The sequence below is a fragment of the Musa acuminata genome, chromosome BXJ3-6 (assembly GCF_036884655.1).
Source record: "Musa acuminata AAA Group cultivar baxijiao chromosome BXJ3-6, Cavendish_Baxijiao_AAA, whole genome shotgun sequence".
Classification (NCBI taxonomy): Eukaryota; Viridiplantae; Streptophyta; class Magnoliopsida; order Zingiberales; family Musaceae; genus Musa; species Musa acuminata.
In genome coordinates this window covers 29046135-29073358 of record NC_088354.1, presented here as the reverse complement: position 1 = coordinate 29073358, position 27224 = coordinate 29046135, and the positions used below count along the sequence as shown (strand labels likewise).

The 27224-nt window shown below is 42.2% G+C and overlaps 2 protein-coding genes across 4 annotated transcripts; both read left to right on the top strand.

The window, feature by feature from the left end:
- LOC103988729 (septum-promoting GTP-binding protein 1) lies at positions 1-2038 on the top strand. Of its 3 annotated transcripts, XM_065155796.1 has the most exons (7): positions 1-438; positions 527-647; positions 750-846; positions 938-977; positions 1078-1161; positions 1608-1772; positions 1872-2038. In XM_065155796.1, the coding sequence occupies exons 1-6, from the start codon at positions 142-144 to the stop codon at positions 1770-1772; spliced, it is 804 nt and encodes a 267-aa protein (XP_065011868.1). In that variant the 5' UTR covers positions 1-141; the 3' UTR covers positions 1872-2038. The 3 variants fall into 3 exon arrangements, with proteins under 3 accessions (XP_065011868.1, XP_018683610.1, XP_009405628.1); XM_018828065.2 differs by lacking the exon at positions 1872-2038 and having other exon boundaries at positions 1567-1695; XM_009407353.3 differs by lacking the exons at positions 1608-1772; positions 1872-2038 and adding an exon at positions 1300-1589.
- Positions 2039-2919: 881 nt separating this feature from the next.
- Positions 2920-6527, top strand: LOC135640921 (pentatricopeptide repeat-containing protein At3g53700, chloroplastic-like). The gene is made up of 2 exons (XM_065155795.1): positions 2920-5820; positions 6282-6527. Exon 1 carries the CDS (start codon positions 3407-3409, stop codon positions 5690-5692), a length of 2286 nt encoding a protein of 761 aa, XP_065011867.1. The 5' UTR covers positions 2920-3406; the 3' UTR covers positions 5693-5820; positions 6282-6527.
- Positions 6528-27224: the final 20697 nt, after the last annotated feature.

The window sequence follows — 27224 nt, the reverse complement described above, 5'->3', positions numbered from 1 at the left end:
GGAAAACAAAAGACCACCAACAGCTACATAGCCATTCGTTGGACTGCTCGCCGCCCCTCTCCTTCCTTTGTTGATGGCCAAGTCTGGTCTTCAACTCTCCTCCTCCTCCTCTGTCTCCACCACCACCACCACCAGCACCTAATGACCATGACTCACGTCAGCCACGCTTTGGTCCATCTCGAAGCCAAGTGGGCTCGCCTTGTTCGCCGCTTCTTCCACGCCGTGCGTAGCCACCTCCTCTCTTGTTCGTCCCCGAATGGTCGGTACCGGCAGCTTAAGGCCAACCAAAGTGCTCCAGACCCCACGGTGGCCCGGGACATCCCAAAGGTGGATACGGGACATGCGCCGGTGCGCACGGATATGGAGGTGGATTCCGACGTGCTGTCGTTGAAGGTCAGCCTCCTCGGCGATTGCGACATCGGAAAAACAAGCTTCATGGTATATGCACATGCAATTCTCGATCATCGGCAAGAGACTTTGTCCTTCTTCTTTCTGCTGCTAATATTGCTGTTGGCGTATGTGGTAGATGAAGTATGTGGGCGATGTGGAGGAACAGAGAGGAGTAGAAATGGCAGGACTGAATCTAATGGATAAAATCTTCGTAGTAAAGGGAGCGAGGATCGCCTTTAGGATATGGGATGTAGGAGGTAAAGATGAGATTTATCTTCTTCAGATATAAATAATCTTGGGATGATTGTTTTCTGGCCCATTTGGTGTTCTTGTTGATTGAGCTTGGAATAATTTCGTAGGTGATGATCAATTTCTGGATCATGTGCCCATTGCCTGCAAAGATGCTGTGGCAATTCTTGTAATGTTCGATCTCACCAATCGATGTACGCTAAACAAGTTAGTATTTCCTTGCATCATCGCTCTTATTCTTTTCATACATTTCATTAGTGACTGATGGATCGAGGCATCATGGCTTCTTTTTCCTCAGTGCTATTGCCTGGCATCATCGAGCAAGGAGATGGAACGCGGTATTGACGTTTTCCTGTTCCCTTTACCAACTACATAATGGTTGCTTATGCTGATCATACCGAGTCATCTTTTTTCTGTTTTTTTGTCTGCTTCATTCAGACGGCAATTCCGATCTTAATAGGAACCAAATTTGATGATTTTGCTCGGCTTCCTCTTGAAATGCAATGGACGATCGTGAATCAGGTACTATGCCATTTCAGATTGCTGTAGCTCAGAATAGAGACGGATAGGATTTCATGGAGACAATGCAGCTGTATCATTCGATAGGCACTGCCAAGATCTGATACTTAGATTATCATTTGAATCGGTCTTCATGACCAGGTCAAAAGTGTCAGGTTTCCATTCCAGAAAGCACTACTCTCCTAACTTCTTCCACCATCTTTACGTGTGGTGGCTGCTTGAAGTCAAAGAGATGATGATGCCTTCTCCATCAAGACAGATAGAATACAGATGAATGAACTCTGCATTGCATTCCATCTAGGAAATCTCAGTCTCAGATTCGAAACTGAGGATAAAGTAGGATCACAGAGATGACCTTAACCATCAAAAATTAGTTGTGTGTGACCTTGGAGTGCTATGTTGATGCAGAAATGAGCAAGGATTTGTGTGTGTGTGTGTGGTGTATACAGGCCAGAGCATACGCAAGAGCGATGAAAGCAACTCTGTTTTTTTCCAGCACCACCCACAACATTAACGTGAACAAGATCTTCAAGTTTATCGCGGCCAAACTGTTCAACATGCCATGGACGGTGGAGAGAAATTTGACTATCGGAGAACCTATCATTGACTATTAGGTTCTTCTTCTTGGCTTCTTTCTCACTATTTTTCTTTGCTTTCTTTCCCTTTGGTTGTTTCTTCACGGTCTCCTCTTCTTATTTGGTTTACACCGCCAGCTGCTCGTGTTGCCTAGTGCAAGATTGTAAATACCAACAAGCTCCACGACAAAGTGTGATGATCCTTTGTCATTCGAGAGCCATTCATATTGTTCGATGCAGAGAATGATAGTTTCAAGATCAAAAATATGCCCATAAGCAAGTGGAGATTCATGTCCACCTGAACAGCAATCTTTTGTGCACAATGCATTTCCCGGCTAGCTTGGTGATGCATCTCATCACCTGTTGCGACACATACATACTTCGTATTCGTTGATTTTTTTTTGTTCTTTCAAAAAGCATAATATATTAACTTAGTCAGTATACAAGGTTTATTATATATATATATATATATATATACATGGATATTCAAGAAGAGAATAAATTTTTTTTTTTGGACATATGTCATATATCTTCGATCAAGTTTAGTAATGTTCAAGGAGCAGACCGACTTAAGAAGAATCTTGGGTCTATCTCGTATCATTATCATGTAGTTTCATAATAGAAGATACTCTTTTCTTCAACACATATGTGTCTAATAAATAAGGAATTACTAGTATCATTTCTTAAAAGGAATCTCAAGCCTCGAAAATTGATCCTATCATAAGATTCATCATAATTAAACCTACTTTTATCCTATTATTGTCCACACCAAGAAGATACCTACTGATGAACTCGACTTTGCTCATGGTCAAATCATAGGCCAACACCAAAACAACAACCTTATAAGAAAAAAAATGTTATAATTAAACCAACTTACTCGGATCGATCGATCAATCAAGTCTCCATCATTCATTACCGGTAGAAATATGTCCTCTTCGTATTGGTAATTTTCTTCGCCAAAAAGGCATAACAACAATAAGAAAGAGAGAAAATGAAAGATGTTCCCTCTTCTTTTCCCCTATAATCAATCCAAAGCAACTTTTTTGTATTCAAGTAAAGCATATTCTCACACACGTCATCCGAGAGAGGAGAACATGGACAGCAGGAACAAGCCCTAAACGTAGCCCACAGGCCTCTCCAGAAGAGGCACAACTCCGAGTTCCAACCCAGTCCAAGATAAGTAGAATGAAATCTGCAAAGAACTCCAGCCGCATGCGCTTGGGGTTTATCCACTACATTTGCTGCCTGCCACTGTCGTCTTGAATTATCCCAATTCCCTGTACATGACCTCTTCTAATTCTTCTTCTTCCATCATCTTTACTGCTGCAATTGGATAGCAATTCTTCACCCCCATCATCCAGTTGTTCCTCACCGCCCTTCACCTGTCGACTTCTTGTATCGTTCCTCTCCTTCATCTTCTTTCTCATGGCTCGCGCATGATTCTACCTGGAACAGAGTTCACGCTCCATCACCGGTGCCTCGTCCTTTTTTAGAGTTTTCTGGTTCCATCTCACAACCACTATAGGAGATTGGAGTTCATCACACCCCTACTGTCTCACCCGTCTTCAGATGACACCCTGTCTCTCCGAGTGAGCCCATCGACACGAGAGCCAGTGATCAGTCTTTGACCTACCACCTGTCGTTGCATTCTACTTGTTTGAGAAATTTCCTCAATGGCTTTCTCGACGCTGTTCGTGCATCCTTGTGTTCTTCCTCGTAAACCGAGTTGCGTATCCCATCCTTTGGTGCATAAACCGTCAGCTTTCGTGCCGTTTGCATCGCTCCGAGGTCTCGCGGCACTGTCGACAGCTTATGACCTTGATCCTGTCCATCAAGTCCCTCCCAATTTCACCCTGAAAGACCTTCTTGACATCCTTCGCCGGCAGAAAGATGCAGAATCTTCAGTTCGGCTGCTTAATTGGGCTTCAAAACAATCGCATTTTACGCCTACATCTCCCGTGTACGAAGAGATCCTTCAACAGCTCGGAAAGGAAGGATCTTTTGAGAAAATGATAGCTCTACTCAAGGTGATGCAGACGTCAGACTGCAAGATAAGCCAAGGTACTTTCCAGATTTTTATAGACAGCTATTCGAGATTTCAACTGTTTGATGAAGCTGCTGATGTAGTTGTCAATTTAATGGACGAATTTGGAGTTGAAGTAGACACATTTATTTGCAATTTTCTGCTCAATATATTGGTGGAGGGAAGTAAGATCAAGCTGATTGAGGCGGTGTATTCTATGATGCTTGATAGGGGAATCCAGCCAGATGTTTCTACATTTAATATTTTGATAAAAGCTCTCTGTAAAGCTCATCAGATTAAACCAGCAATCCTGATGATGGAGGAAATGTCCAGCTATGATCTGGCACCGAATGAGATAACTTTCACCACCCTGATGCAGGGCTTCATTGAGGAGGGGAATATGGAGGCAGCACTGAGGGTAAAGACCAGAATGTTGGATATGGGATGCTCTCCAACGAATGTAACAGTTAATGTCTTAGTAAATGGCTACTGCAAGCAGAAAAGATTAGAGGAAGCTCTTGGGTTTATACAAGAGGAATCTACCAAGGGATTTTGCCCTGATAATTTCACTTTTAACACTCTGGTAAACGGACTGTGCCGAGCTGGGCATGTGGGGCATGCGCTTGATATCTTAGATGTGATGCTCCAGGAAGGGTATGATCCTGATATTGTAACTTATAACACGTTAATTGCAGGGTTATGTAAATTGGGGGAGATTGAGGAAGCAATGGCAGTCTTGGATCAGATGGTAGAGCGAGACTGCTTGCCGAATATGGTGACTTACAATACTCTAATCAGCACCTTATGTGCAGAGAATAGACTCGACGAGGCTATGGAACTCGCTCGTGCGCTCACTCTCAAAGGTCTTTTACCAGATGCATATACTTTCAACTCTTTGATCAGTGGGCTCTGTAGGGCTGGCAGTCTCAAAATTGCACTGCAGATGTTTGAGGAGATGAAAATTAGTGGATGCCCACCGGATGAGTTTACTTACAACATACTGATTGACCACCTATGTTTCAATGGGAAGTTAGGGAAAGCTGTAGCCTTGCTGAAGGAAATGGAGTCAAATGGTTGTGCTAGAAGCATTGTGACATATAATACACTCATCGATGGACTATGCAAGAACATGAGAATTGAAGAAGCTGAAGATGTATTTCACCAGATGGAGATGCATGGGGTCTCAAGGAATTTGGTAACCTATAACACCATAATTGATGGCTTGTGTAAGAATAATAAGGTTGATGAAGCTACAGAACTTATGGATCAGATGATACTCGAAGGACTGAAACCCGATAAGCTCACATACAATTCGTTGCTCACACATCATTGCAGACAAGGGGATATAAAGAAAGCAGCAGATATAGTTCAAACTATGACATCAAATGGCTGTGAACCTGATATTGTTACATATGGAACTCTGATAGGAGGCCTGTGCAAGGCTGGTAGGACTCAAGTTGCCTGTAAGCTTCTCAGAACCATACAGATGAAAGGAATGGTCCCAACTCCTAAAGCATATAACCCTGTGATCCAGGCACTCTTTAAGCAGAGAAAGACTAGAGAAGCTGTCAGGCTCTTCAGGGAGATGGTAGAGAAGGCTGAGCAGCCAGATGCTATCACATATAAGTTTGTCTTCCGTGGTCTGTGTCGTGGAGGAGGACCGATTGGAGAAGCTGTCGATTTCCTGGTGGAGATGACAGAGAAGGGATTCTTGCCAGAATCTTCTTCTTTTTCAATGCTTGCTGAAGGCCTTATTGCATTGGCCATGGAGGACAAGCTTAACATGGTTGTTGAACTGGTCATGGAGAAGGCTAATTTTTCAGAAAATGAAATTGCCATGGTAAAGGGTTTTCTTAAAATTCGCAAATTTCATGATGCACTGACCACCTTTGATCGTCTGCTAAATAGCAGAAGGCCTGGAAGCAGATATAAGTAGTAATCTATGCAAAGAAGATCCATCTCTGAAGAATTTCCAGGGAAGAAGGGACTCTGAAGAATTTTTGGGAAAGGAGAGCCACTTTTGTTTAAAAGTGCCCTACCTGGTTCAAACAATGTGCAGAACAGGTGAGAGTGGAGAAAAAGTTTCCTGATGTTAGATGGAAACAAAGTTCAAGAATTGGTTACACACAGCTTAACATGTTAAGGTCACCTGGTATTTCTTTTTGCAACATAACATGTTCTTCGATTAATTTGATTTCTAGACAGGTAAATTTGCTGCTTGGAAAAAGCACATGACTCCAGTAGAATAACAAAAGTTCCTTATAAGATGATTTATTATGTATGCTTCTGATTGTATTAAGCATCAGGTTCTATCTCATATGAGCAATAGAGCAGTTGTTTGGCTGAATGCTTATCAAAAGATTTATAATTGCAAAAGCCTGAGTGTTCGTACATTCATGGATCTCAAGTTGAACCAATTTTTTACTATCATGGTTTAATCTCATTAAATCTGTCCTGTCCTATCTTTGATGCCCTACTGAGTCAGATACTCTCATGAATTTCTTCTTTTTTTTTTGTATTTGTAGCTTTCAAGAGTGAGGAAGGTCCTCCCATCGACACATTCAGTTTCTTCATAAAGTTCAGCTGGTTCTTTACTTTACACTGAGCTACTTGTTATCCACAAAATATGGATCTTTAATATAAAATTTGCAGAGGCTATTTCCATTTCCATCTATATTGGACATAATAGCTCTGATAATTGTGACTCTTCTTGTATATATTTGTACTAATGACGCATAATGTTAGTAATGCATCCAATTTTGTGTATAATATATCATTGTTTTTTTCTTAATTTAACTCTTGCTCATTTGTGGTGTCCTTTAAACCAAAGATCTCCATTTCGGTGATCTTTTTCTGGACTTGGAAATCAACTTGGAGAACATGAACACAAGTGTCTGGCACACTAGAGATCCAAGAATCAGGTCCAGGGCTTTTGTAGAAATTGTCACATATACTGGTTACTTGTTGTTGGAGCACTACAGTTATATTTATGCAGTTTATATTTAATGCTCTGTGCCATCTTATTTTTGCTGTTTCTTGGTTTCTTTTTGTTTTTCAGTTGGTAGTTGTGCATCATTAGTGATTATAATTCAATCAAGCTAAGCTTGCAAAGTTGTCCATTTTGATTCAATTTGGCATGGTGCAGTTCAGTTCAATCTGACTTGGATGGCCGATTGCAATCTATTGGTAAATGTCAGCTGTTGTTTGTCCTCCAGATAACTTGGTTTAAATAATTGAATGATAATGGTTATTGTCTAGTTGACTGCATCATGAATCTGCTTCTGTATTTTGAATGTGCCATCTTTGAACGGTGATGATTTTTGTTGCACAATCAGGTTTGAGTATTGAACCACATATAGGGACCGTGGACTAATTTTTGATTCATCGTCGGTTTAATATTGAACAGTTTTTGTGGTATATTGCTGGTGCTTCAACTTTTTCAAGTTGATAATTTAGATAGATATATGGAGATTTTTCACAATTAGGTTAGCTATCTTTATTATCTGAGGAATTGGGAAGTCATCTTGCATCAAATTGGTGAGTTGCATTCTTTTCTCCTCGTAAAGTTTTGTCCTTACTTTGATAACTTAATCAGGATAGGCTTTGTCCACCGGTGCCTCCATAAGTAATTCTATCGACTTCTGGTATGGGAGGGACTTTGTCAAAACTTCAAGGGTCAATAGGCGATGCTTCAAATCGTGTCTTTTTCGATAGAGAGACCGTCATTAGGTAACACTAGCGCAATTCTCTCGAGTTACTTCGTAGCTCTCCAGTGTTAGTCCTCATCGAAAACTTTATCATTATATGGGAGGTCAACACCACCACCCTCAGCTTGTTCAGCATGGATCGATCTATGATTACGTTATATACCAAGTGGATATCGACTATCATGAATTTAGTCATCATCGTTTTTTAGTATGACTTGTTTCTAAACGTGACGTATAGGTTTACCATCCTAAGAGGGGAGATTGAGTCGTCGGTGAACCCCGTCAGCGAAGAAGTCATAGGGATGAGGTCGTTAGTTGAGAACCTAAGTTTTTAAAAAACATCAAAATAGAAAATATCAATAGAACTATCTATATCAATAATAACCCTTTTCACTCGAGTGTTGATCATTCTCACGGAGACCACCAAGATATAATCATGGTTCGGGTCGTGGTACTTTGTCTCTTCCTTTCTGAAGGTAATTTCTGAGTTATCCTCGGTTCGTAGGCGCTTTTCAATGGTAGCTTGAGCATAAGCTTTACTACTAGAGGAGTTGTTTTCTCCTGAGGTGGGTCCACCAATGATGATATCAATTTGTCTCTTCATCGGCCCTTGAGGTCGAGGTGAAGGGTCCTAATGCCTTCGGATGAATTGCTCGAGGTATCCGGATGAATGAGTTTTTTAATCGGTTCTTTTAAGTCATAAAATCTTTTGTGTCATAGTCATAATCTTGATGGAAGCGGTAGCACTTAGATCTATATCTTTTTACCAATAGAATATTCATCGATTGATGACCTTTTGAGAGTCCCTTCTCTTTTATATGTAAAAAATTTCAGTTCTAGCCATATTCAGGGGAGTCAACTTGAACTTCGGGTGAGGCAACTCGGGTCGTTTGCTTCTTTGTCATCTCAGAAACCTCGGGGTAGAGGTGGATTGTAGCTGCTCCTGTCTATTAGGAAACCACAGAGAGCATCATTTGCGCAGTGAAAAATAAAAATAACTAGTTCCCAAAAATGGATTTATCGAATCGTCGTGTGAAGATCGGGAGCGTAAAACTCGAAAACGATAAACCGCATAAGATATGTGAGACGTTCTCACATAGGAGAGATTGTACATCACCTAATCTGTAAATCTCAATCTATGGATGAAGGAGCTCTCGCAAACTCCTCTCTAGCGATGATCCATATAATGGATGCAAAGATAACGCACCTCCTCACTCAGCATGCTCTTTCCTTACGTTCGTACACCACCTCACTACAACAACCAAGGAGGGATCGATCCCTCTTACTATCCTCTTGCTCTAGAGAAGGGGGCAATTGGCTAGAGGAAGAAGTAGGGAGGAGATGAAGAAGGTGGCTATAATAGGGGTTTAGCTTATGATTCCTTTAAGCTCCAACTCCTATATATAGAGAGCTATTTTTACTTATTCTAATTGATCCTATTTTACTAGGTATTGGATCTGCTAGTCATAGGTGCACTGCAAACTAATCATGTGAGTGATGACACGTGTGACATGATACACACTCTTTTTGCTTATTATTTATCTGATTTATTTTACTTTATATTGCTTGTTACATATATTGTGAAGTTCATGGATCTGTGCAATGAGAATCGGATCATGATGAGATCACAATAATGAGACCAATTTACCTTTAAACATAGACCCTAAATAATCTCGATCATAGGTTACTCGAGAGGGACATCGAGATAACTAGATATATTGGTATATTGTATGTCCATCCATATGATAAAAACAGTTGGTCTCGTAGCTGCTTATTTGGGGACACTAGGGATACAGTGCAGGTGCTCATTAGAGAATGAGTTCATTGATTGATCCGCTCATAGAATGTTGGATTATTAATGATACCTCATTATCAGACAACAATTTCGTCATCCTAATGGTGTATTTGGTCCTTAGACTTGAAACACTAATGATGTCTTATATGAGTACCCCACTCTTTGATCCGAACTTATAAACATAGAAATTCCAAATCTAGCATAGCTGATCATCAGGAGTGGCAACTAATCTTACAAGGGCTATTGAGTGTCGATAGAAGATTATCCACTCTCGGTGTCACGAGAGGAATATTTTATGTATTCTTACTCAGGCAAATCTATGGCTAGTGTCATTTGGATTGAAAGAGAAATAGTTCTCCGAGAGAATCTAATTAGAGCGAGACTTAAGTAGAAATCGTATGGGCCTGATAGCACCATGCTCGGTATACGGTTTTTGGGATATTAGATGGATGAAGGACTAAAGATACACGATAACTAAGGAATAATAGGTCCAATAGATTAGATTCCCCTATATCGTCAATGGCCTAGTACGTCCACAATCGACGAGTCGAGTAAATTATTATGAAGATAATAATTCACCTAGCTAGAAGGAATTCTAACAAGTACAACTCACGGCCAGCTTGATATTGGGCCCAGAGGGTCACACACATATAGTAGGTGTTGTGACAAGTAGATGTTCAGATATGAGATATCTGCTGGAGCCCTTCTTTTATTGGATATCCAATAAGCCTCTGAATTATTAGATCATATGGATAAGATCCAATTAGAGCCAAATGAGATATTATTAGGTAGAGACCCACTAATCTAAGTGGCTTGTGTAGTTGAATGGAGAACAAGTACCAAATATGACAAGATCCATTATGGTTAAATTGATATGGGGCCTCTATAAATAGGAGGGGATCAAAGGGCTATAGGTCAGACCCCTTTTGGCTGTCACCTCCTTTTCTCCTCTCCCCCTCTCCTCCTTAGCCAATAGCCCTTGTTTGGGGTGTGTGGATAGCAAGAAGGGCGGGCCCCTTCTTGATTGCATGGTGTGCGTAGCGAGGAGATTTGAGCAGCGATTTGAGGAGTGTCTTCGCAGCTCCTGCCATATGGATCACCGCTATAGAGGAGGACAATTGACCTCCTTCATCCTCTCCTACAAATTTACAGGTTTTCAAGGATGTACGATCTATTTAGGTAAACACATCTTTCTTATACGCATAATTTTTGATTTCACGGGTTTTTACGCACCAATCTTCGCACAATGACAAAATATTATTTTTCTATGAAAATATGAGATTTTTTGTTTCTGTTCTTCTACTGCACATGTGATGTCGCCATAGATTTTTCAATAGGATCTCCATCCAATTATCTTGGCTTAATGGATATTGGATGTTCATTCGATAACCACTATAGGTCATATTAGATCTCACTTGATTTAATAAAACATGAGCTTATTTGATATCTCATATTCATTCCTCTACTCATCGCGTTGTCCACAATGTGTGTGACCCTTTAGGCCCAATATCGAACTAGTCGTAAGTTGCACTTATTAGAACTCCTTCTGATTCAGTAAATTATTATCTCTATAATAATTCACTCAACTCATTGATTATGAACGTACTACGCCATAGTCCATATATGGTATAGGGGGATATAATCCATTAGCCAGGGATTTTCTTGAGTGAGAACACACGGAACATTCTTCTTATGATACCGAGAGTAGATGATTCTTTATTGACACCCAATTGCCTTAGTAAGGTTGGCTACCATTCCCGATGACCGGCTTTGCCAGATTTGAAATTTCCAAACTTACTAAGTCTAGTATAAAGAATGAAATACTCAAACAAGGTATTCTTAGTGTCTCAAGTATAAAGATTATATACACAACTAGGACTACGAAATTACTATCTAATGATAATGTATTATTAACCATTTAACATTTCGTAAGCGAATCATTCAATGAACTAATTCTTCAATAAGAACCTGTACTATATCTCGAGTGTCCCAACATAAGCATGAGATTAGCTGCCTCCATTATATGGATGGGTATATAGCACACCAGCTTGTTCGACTATCTCAATGTTCCCTCGAGTAACCTATGATCGGAAATATTTATGGTATGTGTTTATAGGTGAATTAGTCTCATTATCATGATCTCATCATGATCCAATTCTCATTACCCAGATCTAAGGGCATCAATATATATTTATCATATAATATAAAGTGAGAACATGTCATAATAATAATAACAAAAAAGACTGTGTAGCATGTCACACGTGTCATCACTCACGTGATTAGCTTGTAGGGCACTTGTAACTACCATTGTCTCGGTCTTTTGTGTGTCTTCTCATGTTTATCCGAGACTACTATCTTAACAGTGATATATTGATTGGCCCACCAGAGTACCTCGGGGTACCATCACTAGTGGCCTCTACCAATAACTAGAAAAGGTAAGATGGCTTGAGTCCCATTTTAAAGGTCTGTATTACAAGCAACATATGAGCATCTTCCATGCCTTGGATTTTATTAGTGAATTGAGCGATGAAGCTTGAGTGTTTCCTCCTCCTGTTACATAAGTTCAAGAAGCATTATTGTTGATGGCTTCAAGCATACATTTCTAAGAAAGTGAAGCTTGAACTCCCTAGCAAGCTGAGTAAAGGAACTAATAGAGAGCGACTTTAGATGAGTATACCATTGTTGTGTTGGGCCTCTTAACGTAGTCGTAAAGGCATGACACATCAAGGCACCTAAAGTGTCATACAACGATATTTGGGTGCAAAAAGCAGCGATATGATCTAGCAGGTCGATACTACTATTAAAGGCCTCCAATGATGGGAGATGAAAGTTGGCTAGGATTAGCTCCTCTTGGATGTCCATGGTGAATGACGACCGACCTAAGATGGGGTTGCCCAACCCTTTCGCCTCTGGATTGTTGGAATTCTCATCGCATCTCCTCCAAGCACTAATCCATTTGTTGTAATTGAATCCTTAGGGAATCGTCCATCAAATCTATCAATTGGGTCTAGGATTCAGGAGATGCAGAGTGGTGGTGTGGTGGTCTATTGAACTCCACGGTTAGAGAGTGGGTGCTCCCTCAATCAGCGGTTTGATGGGTCTTCGGGCGCTATTGAGATGTTGGTATTGCGTTGGGTGGGGGGACCTTGACGAGTGTCGGTGCCGATTACGATTGAGTTGCTAACTATGGCTAAGATGGTGGCATCGCTTATTAAGCTAGTTTGGGCAAGAGTAAAGCAACAACTTGCATTATGCTCATTACCATCTACACCTACTAAGTGAGGTTCAGGAAAGCCTTGGTAGGGATGAGTAGGTGACTCAAGGTCACCTCTGGTTCATTAAACAAATGCTAGTATCTGTTGAATCTCGGATTTTGATGATGAAGTCAATTGTCATTTGTTATCTAATCTATATGTTGAGATAAGTGTGCAGGATTAACTACGATGAAAGTAAGATATGCAACAGGAGTTGCGCCGGAGTCAAGACAATGATCACGTTGGGAGTTCGAGAGTTCGACGGAAGTTCGGACAGTCGTCGGAGGTTCTGCGGGAACAAATCCGAGAAGTCCATAAGCTTGCTAAAGAAGCTCGTTGGAACTCGCCAAGTGGATTGTCGCAAGTCCAGGAGTTTGCCGAAAGTCCGCAGGAGCATCACCGAGGGTTCATCGGATGATCGACGGAAGTTCGCCGAAAGCTCGCCGGAAGAAGCGATTGACGCACCGGAGCAAGTTGCAGTAAATGTCTTAGGAAATATCGTAGTTAGCACAATGATTAAGTTGGAAATGGGAGGTGATCCCATTAACTTAATCTTGGGGCAATTGGGCCCCTGAAAAAACCTAAATTGGGCCAAATGGATCAACCCATTCGGACCCTGATTTCTGCCAGGCGGTTGAACCGCCCAAGCCAGGAGGTGGCACCGCCTGGGCTAAGTCTCCGAGCGAGACTAAGCGGTGCAACCGCCCCAGCCAGGAGGTGGCACCGCCTGTGCTCAGTCTCCGAGCGAGACTGGGCGGTGCAACCTCCCTTGACAGGAGGTGGCACCGCCTGAGCTCGGTCTTCGAGCTCTTGCAGGAGGTGCAACCGCCTCAGTCAGGCGGTGGCACCGCCTCAATCAGGCGGTGGCACCGCTTGAGCTCGGTCTTCGAGCTCTGGCAGGAGGTGCAACCGCCCCTGACAGGAGGTGGCACCGCCTAGAGGCTCAGTTTTCGAGCTCTGGCAGGCGGTGCAACCGCCTTAGTCAGGAGGTGCAACCGCCAGATCCCGAAATTCCGGGAATTGACAATTTTGAGCTCCAAATTCAAACTGGGTTGGGGCCTATAAATACCCCACCCTTTCAGCACTGAAAGGGCACTGAACACACACCGAAATCCTGATCTTGTTCTGTGATTTTTAGAGCTCAAAATTGTTGTAAAGGCCAAGAGTTCTTCTCCCTCTTTTCTTCCAAGTTCTGAGCTTTAAAGAGAGGAGAGAAAATTCTGTAAGGGTTGTCTCCTAAGCCCGTCAAAAGGAGTGAAACTGTAAAAGGGTGGTTGGCCTTCGTCTATTGAAGGAAGGCCTCTAGTTGACGTCGGTGACCTCGTCGATGGAGGAAGCCAAAAGTGGAGTAGGTCAAGATTGACCGAACCACTCTAAATCTCGGTTTGCATTTACTTTGAGCATATTATCTTTACTGCAAACCTCCTCAAAAGCTTACTGTTTTCTGCGCATATACGATCGGGTTTCAAGCTTTGCACTTTCCGAATCGGCGTTTAGACGTAAATCAGTTTTATCATACGATCATCATATTTTGGTTTGCGTTTACGTTTTGATTTCTATCATAACTGCAAACTGCCTTTATATCCTTGCTTAAACTGCATCTCGCTTAATCAAGTGATTTATGAATCAGTATTTAGACGTAAACCAGTTTTTTCGTACGAATATCATATTTCAGTTTGCGCCTACTATCTGATTTGAATCATAACTACAAACTGTATTTATATCTTTGCTGCATCTCGGTTAAACAAAAGTTAAAGTGATTCACGAATCAGCTTTCTTACCAAAATCACTTTTAACGAACGAACGTAGTTTTTATTTTAATCGTAGAAGGTTTTCCGCTGCACTAATTCACCCCCCCTCTTAGTGCTCTTGATCCTAACAGTATCATGTCGGTGTTTGCATCAAGGTGGATGCATCCACATGCGAAAATATTAGCTGTTATCCCCTCGAGTGAAAGTATTGCGGATCAGGGGCAAGGCCTCCTCACTCGGGTGTTCGTTAAGAGGGTTGGTAGGCAGACAGTCTTGTGATATTAGGTCCTCCTTCTAGCACTAAAATATTAAGAAAAAATATCCTCTTGATTAGCCCAATGTAGTCTGGACCCGTATGTGTAGGGTGCTAGTCATAGGTGCCCAATAAGCCAATCACATGAGTGATGGCACGTGTGACTTGATTCAGAATCTTTTTACTTATTATATTTTGGCGTATATCACTTTATAATTATTGCATATATGCATATATATATATTGTGATGTCCTTGGATTTGTGCAATGGGAATCGGATCGTGATGAGATCACGATAATGAGATCGATTCACCTTTAAACACATATCCTAAATAATCCCGGTCATAGGTTACTCGAGAGGGACATCGTGATAACCGGATAGACTGGTGTGCTGTATACCCGTCCATATGATGGATGCAGTTGGTCTCATAGCTGCTCGTGTAGGGACACTAGGGATACAGTACAGGTGCTCATTGGAGAATGAGTTCACTGATTGATCCGCTTACAGAATGCTGGATGATTGATGATACCTTATTGTCAGACAGCGATTTCGTAGTCCTAGTGGTATATCTGGTCCTTAGACTTGAGACACAAAGGATGTCCTGTATGAGTGCTCCACTCTTTGATACCAGACTTATAGGTTTGGTTGTCTCAGATCTAGTACAACTGGCCATTGGGAGTGGTAGTCGACCTTACGAGGGCTATTAAGTGTCGATAGAGGATCATCCACTCTCGGCGTCATGAGAGGAATATCCCATGTGTTCTTGCTCAGACAAATCCCTGGCCAGGGTCATTCGGGTTGAGAGAGAAAGAGTTCTTCGGGAGAATCCGATTAGAGCGAGACTCGAGTAGAAACCGTATGGGTCTGACAACACCATGCTCGATATACGGTCTCTGAGATATTAGATGGATGAGGGACTATAGGTACACGGTAACCGAGGACAGACAGGTCCAATGGATTGGATTCCCTTGTATCGTCTGGGGACTACGGCGTAGTGGCCTAGTATGTCCGTAGTCGATGAGTCGAGTGAATTATTACAGAGATAATAATTCACTGAGTTAGAAGGAGTTCTGATAGGTATGACTCACGGCCAGCTCGATATTGGGCCTAGAGGGTCACACACATATGGTAGGCATTGCGATGAGTAGAGGTTCAGATATGAGATATCCGATGGAGCCCTTGTCTTATTGGATGCAGATCCAATACCCACTAGGGGAGGACCCATTAGGGTTTGACAGGGGACCTCTATAAATAGGAGGGATTCAGAGCCTCATAGGCTAGAGCCTTTGCTTGCCTTTCCTATTCTCCTCTCCCTCTCCACCTCAGAGCAGGCCTGGAGCATTGAGGAGCATCGTCGCAACCCTACTGTGTGGATCACCGCTAGAGAGGAGGATGCTTGACCTCTTTCACCCTCTCCTAAGGATTTACAAGGAAACAGGGATATACGATCTCCCTAGGTAACACAATCTACTCTATACGCAGTTTTAAGTTTCGCGGATTTTGCGCACCAATCTTCGCATGACGACGAACATCTCTTTGGGAATCGGGGATTTTGTTTTCTTGTTCTTCCGCTGCGCATATGATGTCGCCCCTAAGATTTCTCAACATAGGGTTGTCCGAGTTGCCTCCGAGATGGAATACGTCAAGCTCCTTAGGTGCCACATGAACAAAGATTGAGGTCAGGAGAAGTTTTTCATTCGGATCCATTCGACGCTCAAGTTAGTAACCCAAGGTGTCCGAGTGCGGACTTGAGTAGTTAAAAGAAGTCCATTCAGAAGTTTAGCATGCATACCTAGTCATAAAGGATAAGAAGAAAACTTGCGATTGCCTTTCTGGTCATAAAGGGCAAATATATATATATATATAAATATATATATATATATATATATATATATATATATATATATATATATATATATATATATATAATTTCTTTTATGGTCATAAAAGACAAGAAGGGAGCTTACAATTGTTTGCTTTGGATTTTCGTCCATCCGATGGAGGGGTGACCTTTGTCTTTTCCTTCCTCTTTGGGCACAATAATGATATGTCGGATGATAATTAATTAATAATATATCACCTATCAATATATATGTATTTAAAGTTTCTAAGATCTCTTGGAATACTATCATTTATGTTGTTAATTTGATGCATACTATTTGACATTTTGGTTTTTTCAATTTATAGGCCGTATGTAGGGGTAATTACATATTATCTCATATAGTTAAATATGATTAGCATTTCGGTTCCTATACTTTAAAAAGTAGCATTGGGTTCACTATATTTACGAAAATAAAATATTTAACCCTGATTCTCTATCACGCCCCCTCGAATTATCACATTCAAGAGGTGTGAACCTATCTTAAAATCAATAATATTATAATTTAATAATAATCCAAGATCCAATCACACATTTGAGGTCACTAAAAAAACATTTAAATCAAAATTCCTTCTATAATCCATAATTCACACCTGTGTAGTTTAAAATTATATACCACATCACTCAATGAATCATAAAATCTGAAGTCAACTCATCAAAACAATAACCACCTCATAAATCCACAAGTGTGGTATTTTATATAATAAAAAATTAATATTTACCATATGTTCATATCATAACACAAATTAAACTTAACACTCCAAAATCCTAAACATGAGAGGTCCTTTAGATTTCTACAAAACTCATAAGTTCATATTTACCATTGTTAGTGAACAAATGTGTCGTGGCTGGTGAGTCAGCATGGCTTGGTCCACGGGTCGATGTCGGGAGTCTTCTGTTGACTGAGCTGGATGCCGAGGTCGATCGGGCCCTCGCGACGGGGTGTGGATCAGCGTTCCTTGGTGTGCCAATCCGATCACCGTGTATGCCGAGCTGCGTCTCTCCTTCTCCGGGGTGGTTGGCAGCTCGTCTTCGTGAGGTGGCCGCGCCCTTGGGAAGGAGTGCTAGTTGGCATTGGTCGGGATCCGGACCGATTGGCTGCTCTCCTTCGTGCACTGGCTAGTGATTCCCGGGTGGTTGGCAGCTCGTCTTCGTGAGGTGACCGTATTTTCCTGCAAAAATGGCCCTCGTCAGGATCACCCGATAAGGCCCCTCCGATGAGCAAGTCAGTGGAGTGATCGATTGATTTTTTCCTCCCTTTCCTCGGGATCGGACAAGGGTATTTATACTTGCGTGCGAGAGTTGGTTGCCCCTCGATTTGCCATGACCGTTGACTCTGTGGGGGTGGAACAACTCCTGACGAGGTGGCATCCTCGGGGGTGCTTGAGCGGCGTCAGACGGCACTATCCCAAAAGTAGACGGCACCACCCCGAGCACTTGGGGTGGTTAAGTTGCACAGTGTATTAGTATCAAACTTGATGTGGCGTGCACCCCGTGGTTCTAGCGGCGTGTCGCATTGCGTTCATGGCTGTCGTTTGGTGATGTTTGCTAGTGATTCATCTAGGGTCAAAATATGCCGTATCACTTCTCCCCCCCACCCCCTTCCATGGTGTGTCGTACGGTCCTTAAAGGGCCGGGCGGCATGCTTGGGTCAGAGTGAGGCTGATCGCTCACGAGGGGAAGTTTGATTAACTCGTCGTAGAGCAATTTAGAGGGGCGACGCCCCGTGCTTCAGGTAGGATTGACTCTGCTGATTGGGCGGCATGGGCTTGATAAAGCAAAACCGACGTGTCGACACCGACGCGGTGAAACCGACAAGGTGACAATGACATGTCGAAACTGACATGGCGAAACTGACGAGGCGAAACCGACGTGTCGAAACCGATGTGTCAAAACTGATGTGTCGAAACTGACGTATCGTAGGTCGGATAACGGGTTTGGCATGACCCGGAGTTACGGCTGCCAAGTTTGCAAGTCGGCGAGCTAGCCGGAGCGACTCAGTTTGAGATTTGATGAGTCATGAGTCGGGGATTAACATGGATCAACTCGGGTAATGGACTAGTCTACCGAGGTGTGGCTCGGGAGTTAGATTGGCCGAGGTGCGACTGAGGCGTGGCTCAAGTGTTGGATTGGCCGAGGTGCGTTGAGGCGTGGTTCGGGCGTTGGATTGACCGAGGTGCACTGAGGTGTGGCTCGGGCGTCGGATGGCCAAGGTGCGACTAAGGCGTGGCTCAAGCGTTGGATGGCCGATGTGCGTGGCTCAGACGCTTGATTTGGCCGAGATGCGACTTGGGCGTTGGATTGGCCAAGATGCGACTCGGGCGTTGGATTGGCCGAGATGCGTGGTTCGGACGTCAGATGGCCGAGGTGCATGGCTCGGACGTTGGATTTGGCCTAGATGCGACTCGGGCGTTGGATTGGCCGAGATGCGACTCGGGCGTTGGATCAGCCGAGATGCGTGGCTCGGGCGTTGGATGGCCGAGGTGCATGGCTCGGACGCTGGATTTGGCCGAGATGCGACTCGGGTGTTGGATTGGCCGAGATGCGTGGCTCGGGTGTTGGATCGGCCGAGATGTGTGGCTTAGGCGTTGGATGGCCGAGGTACATGGCTCGGACGCTGGATTTGGCTGAGATGCGACTTGAGCGTTGGATTGGCTGAGATGTGACTCGGGTGTTGGATCGACCGAGATGCGTAGCTCGGGCATTGGAGTTGGGCCGACGGGCCGCAAGTCGGGAACCGATCTGGAAAGGCTCGGGCAAGAGATGGGCTGGTGGGCTGCAGGTCGAGAACCGATCTAGAGAGGCTCGGGCAAGAGCTGGGTCGGCGGGCCGCAGGTCGGGAACCAATCTAGAGAGGCTCGGGCAAAAGTTGGGCCGGCGAGCCGTAGGTCGGGAACCGATCTGGAGAGCCAGTGGACCTCTTGTCGCGAGTGGCTTTTCGACGGGAGATTTTGGATGACGAGGCATCTTTCGATGGGTCCCCTGGGACGTGGAGTTGCTTCTCGGGGTTCCTCGAGATAGCGCCCGAGGTGACCTTTTCAGATGAAGTCCTCGCTTTGATTCTAGAGGTCACAGTAATCTTCTGTACCATGGCCGTAGTCCCGGTGGAATGTGCTCAAAGGGAGAGGCGGAGGCCTCGAGAGCAGTAGCTCTTGTCAGTCGGGCCTCTGACGGGGTTGCACCGGGGCTACTGAAGTCGTTCCCCGGGATTGTTCCGCCCTTGGCCGCTTGTTGTTCATGCACTTTCCCGCCACCAGAGCTTCAGCGGCGATGTACTGGTTGGCGCGCTGGAGCATCTCAGGGATGGCTACTAGCGGCTTCTCGATCAGTGATCAAAAGAACCTTGAAGGCTTCAAACCCATCAGAAACGCCTGCATGATAAGAGAGGGGTGAGCATCCGGGAATCCCCGGATCTCAGTGGCAAAGCGTGCCACGAACTGAGAGAGCGACTCGTCTTCATGCAAGGATAGTGCGAGCAGGGTGGCCATGGAAGGCCTAGGTCGCACGCTGGCGAGGAAGTTCTGCTCAAACTCCTTGGCGAGTTGATCGAAGGATGAGACCAAGGATTGGCGTAGCCGGCTGAACCATGCTCATGACGATCCCCTTAGAGTGGTCGGAAATGCCCGGCACATCAATGCATCGGAGGTGCCATATAGGGCCATCTGAGCCCGGAATGCGGGGACATGCTCCGTGGGATCGGAGCCGCCATTGTATGTCTCCAATGTAGACAGCCTGAAGTTGAGAGGTACCGGCTAGTCTTGTACTTCCTGAATGAAAGGGGACCCACCCGAGCCGCCTTCGCTGGACTCGCCCTGTGACTTTCGAAACTCATGCTGGAACGCGTCCAGATGTTGGTTGACCCAGGACAATTGGGCCCTAAGCGAGTCGTCCACCAAGTCGGATGATACAGTGTCAGGCTCAAAGTGGGGTAGTGTGACTCGGTAGGGTACCGGTATGCTCTGCTTGGGCGGACCTCTCGGGTTTGTTGTTTGGTCTCGGGTTTCTCCTATCCCGACCTGCTCCCTGCTTGGCCTTTGCCAGGTCGGGTCAATCAAGGGAGCTGCTAGCTACACGGTCTGGGGAATGAGCGGGACGAGCATCTACATCATCCCTGCCATCGCTTGTACTTGTTTTGTCAGGCTGAGAAACGCCTCGGGCGACACGACCGAGGATCCTGCGGTAAGTCCGGGAGGTGGTAAACCCGGGTCATTGAACGGGCACCAGCAGTGATCTGGCATCGAGGCTGGGATCCCCCCATCTCAAAAGACGAGGAGGGGCTGATCTCCGGGCTCGACAAAAGGGTAACCGGTCGGTGGTCCTCCCTCGAGGATAGCTCCCACGGGATGCTCCTACGACATGACCCTCCTTCTAGCGCCAAAATGTTAGTGAACAAATGTGCCGTGGCTAGTGAGTCAGCATGGCCTGGTTCATGGGTTGATGTCGGGAGTCTTCTGTCGGCTGAGCTGGATGCCGAGGTCGACCGGGCCCTCGTGACGGGGTGTGGATCAGCGTTCCTTAGTGTGCCGATCTGGGCGCCGTGTATGCCGAGCTGCGTCTCTCCTTCTCCGGGGTGGTTGGCAGCTCGTCTTCGTGAGGTGGTCGCGCCTTTGGGAAGGAGTGCTAGTTGGCATTGGTCGGGATCTGGACCGATTGGTTGCTCTCCTTTGTGTACTGGCTGGTGATTCCCGGGTGGTTGGCAGCTCGTCTTCATGAGGTGGCCACGTTTTCCTGTAAAAATGGCTCTCGTCGGGATCACCCGATGAGGCCCCTCCGACGAGCAAGTCAGTGGAGTAATCAATTGATTTTTTCCTCCCTTTCCTCAAGATCGGACGAGGATATTTATACTTGCATGTGAGAGTTGGTTGCCCCTCGGTTTGGCGTTACCGCTGACTCTGTGGGGGCGGAACAACTCCTGATGAGGTGGTGTCCTCGGGGGTGCTTGAGTGGCGTCAAACAACATTGTCTCAAAAGTAGACGGCACCGCCCCGAGCTCTTGGGGTGGTCAAGTCGCACGGTGTATTAGTATCAAACTTGACGTGGCATGCATCCCGTGGTTCTGGCAGCGTGTGGCGTTACGTTCGTGGCTGTCGTTTGGTGATGTTTGCTAGTGATTCATCTAGGGTCAAAATATGTTGTATCAACTATCAATATTTCATTAGACACTAAGTGTACTTATACAACAAAAACATATCATCTACTAAAAATTTACCCCAAAATCTTCTAGTTTTCCACTACCTCAGTCCAATTTAAACATTTTAGCGAGCGACAAGCTATCCTAAAAAATTTATATAGCAACGAAGTGAGCATATAAAGCTTAGAAAGTGACTAACATATCCAATGGTGAAAGAGGATAATTTCAAACAAATAAGGTACCAAATATAAGGCAAGAATATAAGAATTCATAGATAGCCGCTCAACGAATGCAGAATTACAATATCATTTCATTCGAAGCATGTTTTATTCATAATAAGGGAGTAAAGACTAATTGGAGCATCGATAACATAAAGAGCATTTCATAGCATATCAATGGTGTATGATATGTTACGGAGCATATCAATAGCATATTAAATATTTTGGAGTATATCAAGGGTGAAAGGAAAATGTTTCGAAGCATATCAATGGCATATGAAATATTTCGAAGCATATCAATAACGTATGAAATGTTTCGGAACATATCAATGACATATGAAACATTTCGAAGCATATCAATGGCGTATGAAATGTTTCGGAACATATCAATAGCATATAGAATATTTCAAAGTGTATTGATGGCGTATGAATATTTCGGAGGCATAAGAAGTATTTCGAAACATATCAAATAATAAATATGAAACAGAAGCTCAAACGTCATATTTGACATTACATTCATTTCATTTTTATCCAAAGCACACATAGAAGCATATAACCAAAGCTCAGGATATTATATCAAACACATAGAAGGCGAAATGAGATCCCAAATAAAATCTCCCACATTTGGGAGCATCATCCATCCATGTTTGGATGAAGCTAGAGGGGGCCGACAAAGCATCGTGGGCTATAAGTATACACCATTTACCATTTTTGGCAAAGGCCCAGATAATCCCTTTATCATTTTTGGCAAAGGTCCATATAATTCCATAAATACCAGAGTACAAAAGGGTATTTTGAATAATAAAATTGACACATATCAGAAACACATGTGGAATAACGGAATGCATGTGCTTATACGAAATATTATAATACAAACATAAACTTTGCATAATAGATTTAGGTATGCAAATAATTATAGGACGAGTATACAGGATTTTAAGGTAATAATGTAAAGCTCAACCGAAGTAAGAATTTTAGCATAAATCAATTTCTAAAGAGATGAAACAAGAATAGGTGAAATCGACCAAAGCTTGACTATGATAGAAACCAATTATGCTCCAATTTATACAAATTAGGTATCATTCGATATATGTATCAATCTAGTTTTAGATAAATTAAGATATGTATGAATTGAAGTTTCGAACAAGGAATTATAAATAGTTTAGTAACCAAATGTCAGAGAATATTATCTTTATTTTGTAGAATTCATAGAGTTGATTAAAATAGATGCTTAAATAGACATTTATGCTCCAAATCTTTCAAATCAGCTATGCACAGAAAGATTTATGAGTCTAGATTCTAATAAATCATGTTTTGCATAAATTAGAGTTTTCAATAGAGAGTTAGAAGCAAGAGAGTACCGAAAGGTCAAAATCGACAATTTCTGTTTTATATATTTCATAGGATTAGTTGAAATAACAGTTTGGATAGGTAATTAGAATCTAAATTTATCAATCTTAGTATCAAAAGAAAAAGCTATTAGTTTTTTTGGACGAATTTGATTTTTCCTAAATCAAAAATTAGTCTAGAAAGTTACGGTTAGAATAATGCATAATGTCAAATCTCAAAAAATTTTAAATTCATAATTTTATTCCTAAACAATAGAAATATAATGTAGGAAGCTAAAATCTTTCAAAATTTTCAGAATTAAGATAAAATTAGAGATTAAGATTACTATATGAAAGGGTTAGAATACTTGTCTTAGAAAAATATGATTCCGAAATATGGGGAATTAATGCCAAACCTCAAGCCAAAGCAAAACTTTTTCAATTCAAGTCAATTTATCTTCCTTTCTCTTCTCAAGCCTATGCTGGTTGTAGCTCATTTGTTAAGTTATTATTTAGTTTTCTCCTTTAATTGCATTAGGTTTGGCTAATATAAGGATTGCAAAGTGGTAAACATGCATGAAAGAATCTTATGTGTCATCCATAGAACAAACATAGGTAGCATCATCATTAAGTTAACTAGTGACACATATCCTCCAATTTTTTAAAAAAACTTAATATAAATCTTTCACAAATCATATCCAATTGCTAAGATTTATATTTAGGTCCCTACATTACAAACAAGCCCTTATAAAATTTTAAAAAATGAGAGATGTTACACTCTCCCCTCCTTATGTCGTTTATAAACTTCTCGCTTTAACTGATTTCTTCATCCCCTCCTCTTTCCAACCTGCTCGCTCATCGCACTCGCTCATCCACTGATAGGTCCTGCCACTTGTAACCCCTCATTCCCGAAGTTCATCGCTGATCGCTCCACCACATCTAGTTGCAAACTATCACTCTTCGGCAAGAATGCGTGGGCCAGGATTCCTAGCACCCTATCGAAGGGCTCGTCGTCATCACGGTTACCACTGTAAAACCCCACCTTAACGTTTGCCGCTTTGTACTTTGTCGACTCACTCACCGCACGGTGGGCGAGCAGGTTGGAAAGAGGAGAGGAGGAAATCGATCAAGATGAGAAGTTTATATAAAATTAATAATTTAAAAGATAATAAAATTATAATTTTTTTGTATCTTTTTCCTCGTGGCAATACATGCGATTTTTTCCATCGACGAAGTTAATGACGTAGGAGACTTGGAGTTAAATATTTTACTTTCATAAATATAAAAATCATAATATTACTTTTAAAGTATAAGGATTGAAATACTAATTATAGTTAATTATAAGGGATAATATATAATTATCCCAGTATGTATGTATGTTTATATTTATAGGTAATATTTATGAGATGTGTAGGTCCTATATCGATGAACTTCTCGTTCCAATATTAAAACTTAAAATTGAATAGACCATCGGTGGTTGCTATTTTTGAAGTCAGCAAACTTTGCTAGTTCGATGACATTGTGAAGTTAAGTTGGATGCTTCTCTTATTAAAAAAAAAAAAAGAAAAAAAAGACCCCACTTTAATTTGTATAGGCTAATATGTTCCCAAAAAGATTGGCATCAAAGTTCACCAACCCAAACGCCAACTCATTTGAGCTACGTCCAAAAATTAGTACATAAAAATTACTGTCTCTGGAGTGGACACTAACTTGTCCAAAAATCCATGACCAGAGTCATTTAGATTGAAAGAGAAATAGTTCTCCGAGAGAATCCGATTAGAGCGAGACTTAAGTAGAAATCATATGGGTCTGATAACACCATGCTTGGTATACAATTTCTGGGATATTAGATGGATGAGAGACTAAATATACACGATAACTAAGGATGGATAAGTCCAATAGATTGGATTCCCCTATATCGTTAATGGCCTAGTATGTCCGCAATCGATGAGTCGAGTGAATTATTATGGAGATAATAACTCACCTAGCTAAAAGGAATTCTAATAAGTATAACTCACGGCTAGCTCAATATTGGGCCTAGAGGGTCACACACATATGATAGGTGTTGTGACAAGTAGATGTTCAGATATGAGATATCTGCTGGAACCCTTATCTTATTGGATGTCCAATAAGTTTCTGAATTATTAGATCATACGGATGAGATCCAATTAGAGCCAAATGAGATATTATTGGGTAGCGACCCACTAATCTAAGTGGCTTATGTAGTTGAATGAAGATCAAGTACCAAATATGACAGGATCCATTATAGTTAAATTGATATAGGGCCTCTATAAATAGGAGGGAATTAAAGGGCCATAGGTCAGACCCCTTTTGGCTGTCACCTTCTATTCTCCTCTCCCCCACTCCTCCTCAGCCAATAGCCCTTGTTTGAGGTGTGTGGATAGCAAGAAGGGCGGGCCCCTTCTTGATTGCATGGTGCACGTAGTGAAGAGATTTGAGCAACGATTTGAGGAGTGTCTTCGCAACTCGGATCACTGTTATAGAGGAGGATAGTTGACCTCCTTTATTCTCTCCCAGAAATTTAAAGATTTTCAAGGATGTACGATCTCTTTAAGTAAACACATCTTTCTTATACGCATAATTTTTGATTTCACGGGTTTTTACGCACCAATCTTCGCACGATGACAAAAGATTATTTTTCTATGAAAATATGAGATTTTTTGTTTATATTCTTCTACTGCATATGTGATGTCGCCATAGATTTTTCAATAGGATCTCCATCCAATTATCTTGGCTTAATGGATATTGGATGTTCATCCAATAACCACTATAGGTCATATTAGATCTCACTTGATCTAATAAAACATGGGCTTATTTGATATCTCATATTCAATCCTCTACTCATCGCGTTGTCCACCATGTGTGTGACCCTTTTAGGCCCAATATTGAACTGGTCGTAAGTTATACTTATCAAAACTTCTTCTAATTCAGTAAATTATTATCTCTATAATAATTCACTCAACTCATCGATTACGAACGTACTACGCCATAGTCCACAGTATAGGGGGATCTAATCCATTGGTCTTTTTATCCTTAGTTATTTTGTATCCATAGTCCCTCATCTATCTAATATCTCAGAGATCGTATACTAGGCATGGTGTTGTTATGCCCATTTGAAATCTATAAGAGTCTCACTCTCATTAGATTCTCCCGGAGAACTTCTCTCTCAATTCGAATCTCACACTTATCATATTCATCATTATCTGATTGACCTTGGCCAGGGATTTTCTTGAGTGAGAACACACGGAACATTTCTCTCATAATATCGAGAGTAGATGATTCTTTATTGACACCCAATTGTCTTAGTAAGGTTGGCTACTACTCCCGGTGATTGGCTTTGCCAGATTTGAAATTTTTAAACTTACTAAGTCTGGTATTAAAGAATGAAGTACTCAAACAAGGCATCCTTAGTGTTTCAAGTATAAAAATTATATACACAACTAAGACTACGAAATTACTATCTAATGATGATGTATTATTAACCATTTAATATTTCGTAAGCGAATCATTCAATGAACTCATTCTTCAATAAGAACCTGTATTATATCCCCAGTGTCCCAACATAAGCAGATATGAGATTAGTTGTCTCCATCATATGGATAAGTATATAGCACACCAGCTTGTTCGGCTATCTTAATGTTCCCTCGAGTAACCTATGACTGGAAATATTTATGGTCTGTGTTTATAAGTGAATTATTCTCATTATCATGATCTCATCATGATCCAATTCTCATTATCCAAATCTAAGGACATTAATATATATTTATCATATAATATAAAGTGAGAACATGTCATAATAATAATAACAAACAAGACTGTGTAGCATGTCACACGTGTCATCACTCACGTGATTAGCTTGTAGGGCAACTGTAACTAGCATTGTCTCGGTCTTTTGTGTGTCTTCTCACGTTTATCAAAGACCATTGTCTTAACGGTGATGTATTGATTGGCCCACTAGAGTACCTCGGGGTACCATCACTAGTGGCCTCTACCAACAACTAGAAAAGGCGAGAGGGCTTGAGTCCCATCTTAAAGGTCTGTATTACAAGCAACATATGAGCATCTTCCATGCCTTGGATTTTATTAGTGAATCGAGTGATGAAGCTTGAGTGTTTCCTCCTCCTGTTACAT

Coding starts and splice junctions, on each gene's coding strand:
- LOC103988729 (XM_065155796.1), top strand. CDS start 142: ATGACCATGACTCACGTCAGCCACGCTTTGGTCCATCTCGAAGCCAAG. Junction 439..526: donor TCGGAAAAACAAGCTTCATG/GTATATGCACAT, acceptor CGTATGTGGTAG/ATGAAGTATGTGGGCGATGT. Junction 978..1,077: donor GAGCAAGGAGATGGAACGCG/GTATTGACGTTT, acceptor TGCTTCATTCAG/ACGGCAATTCCGATCTTAAT.
- LOC135640921 (XM_065155795.1), top strand. CDS start 3,407: ATGGCTTTCTCGACGCTGTTCGTGCATCCTTGTGTTCTTCCTCGTAAA.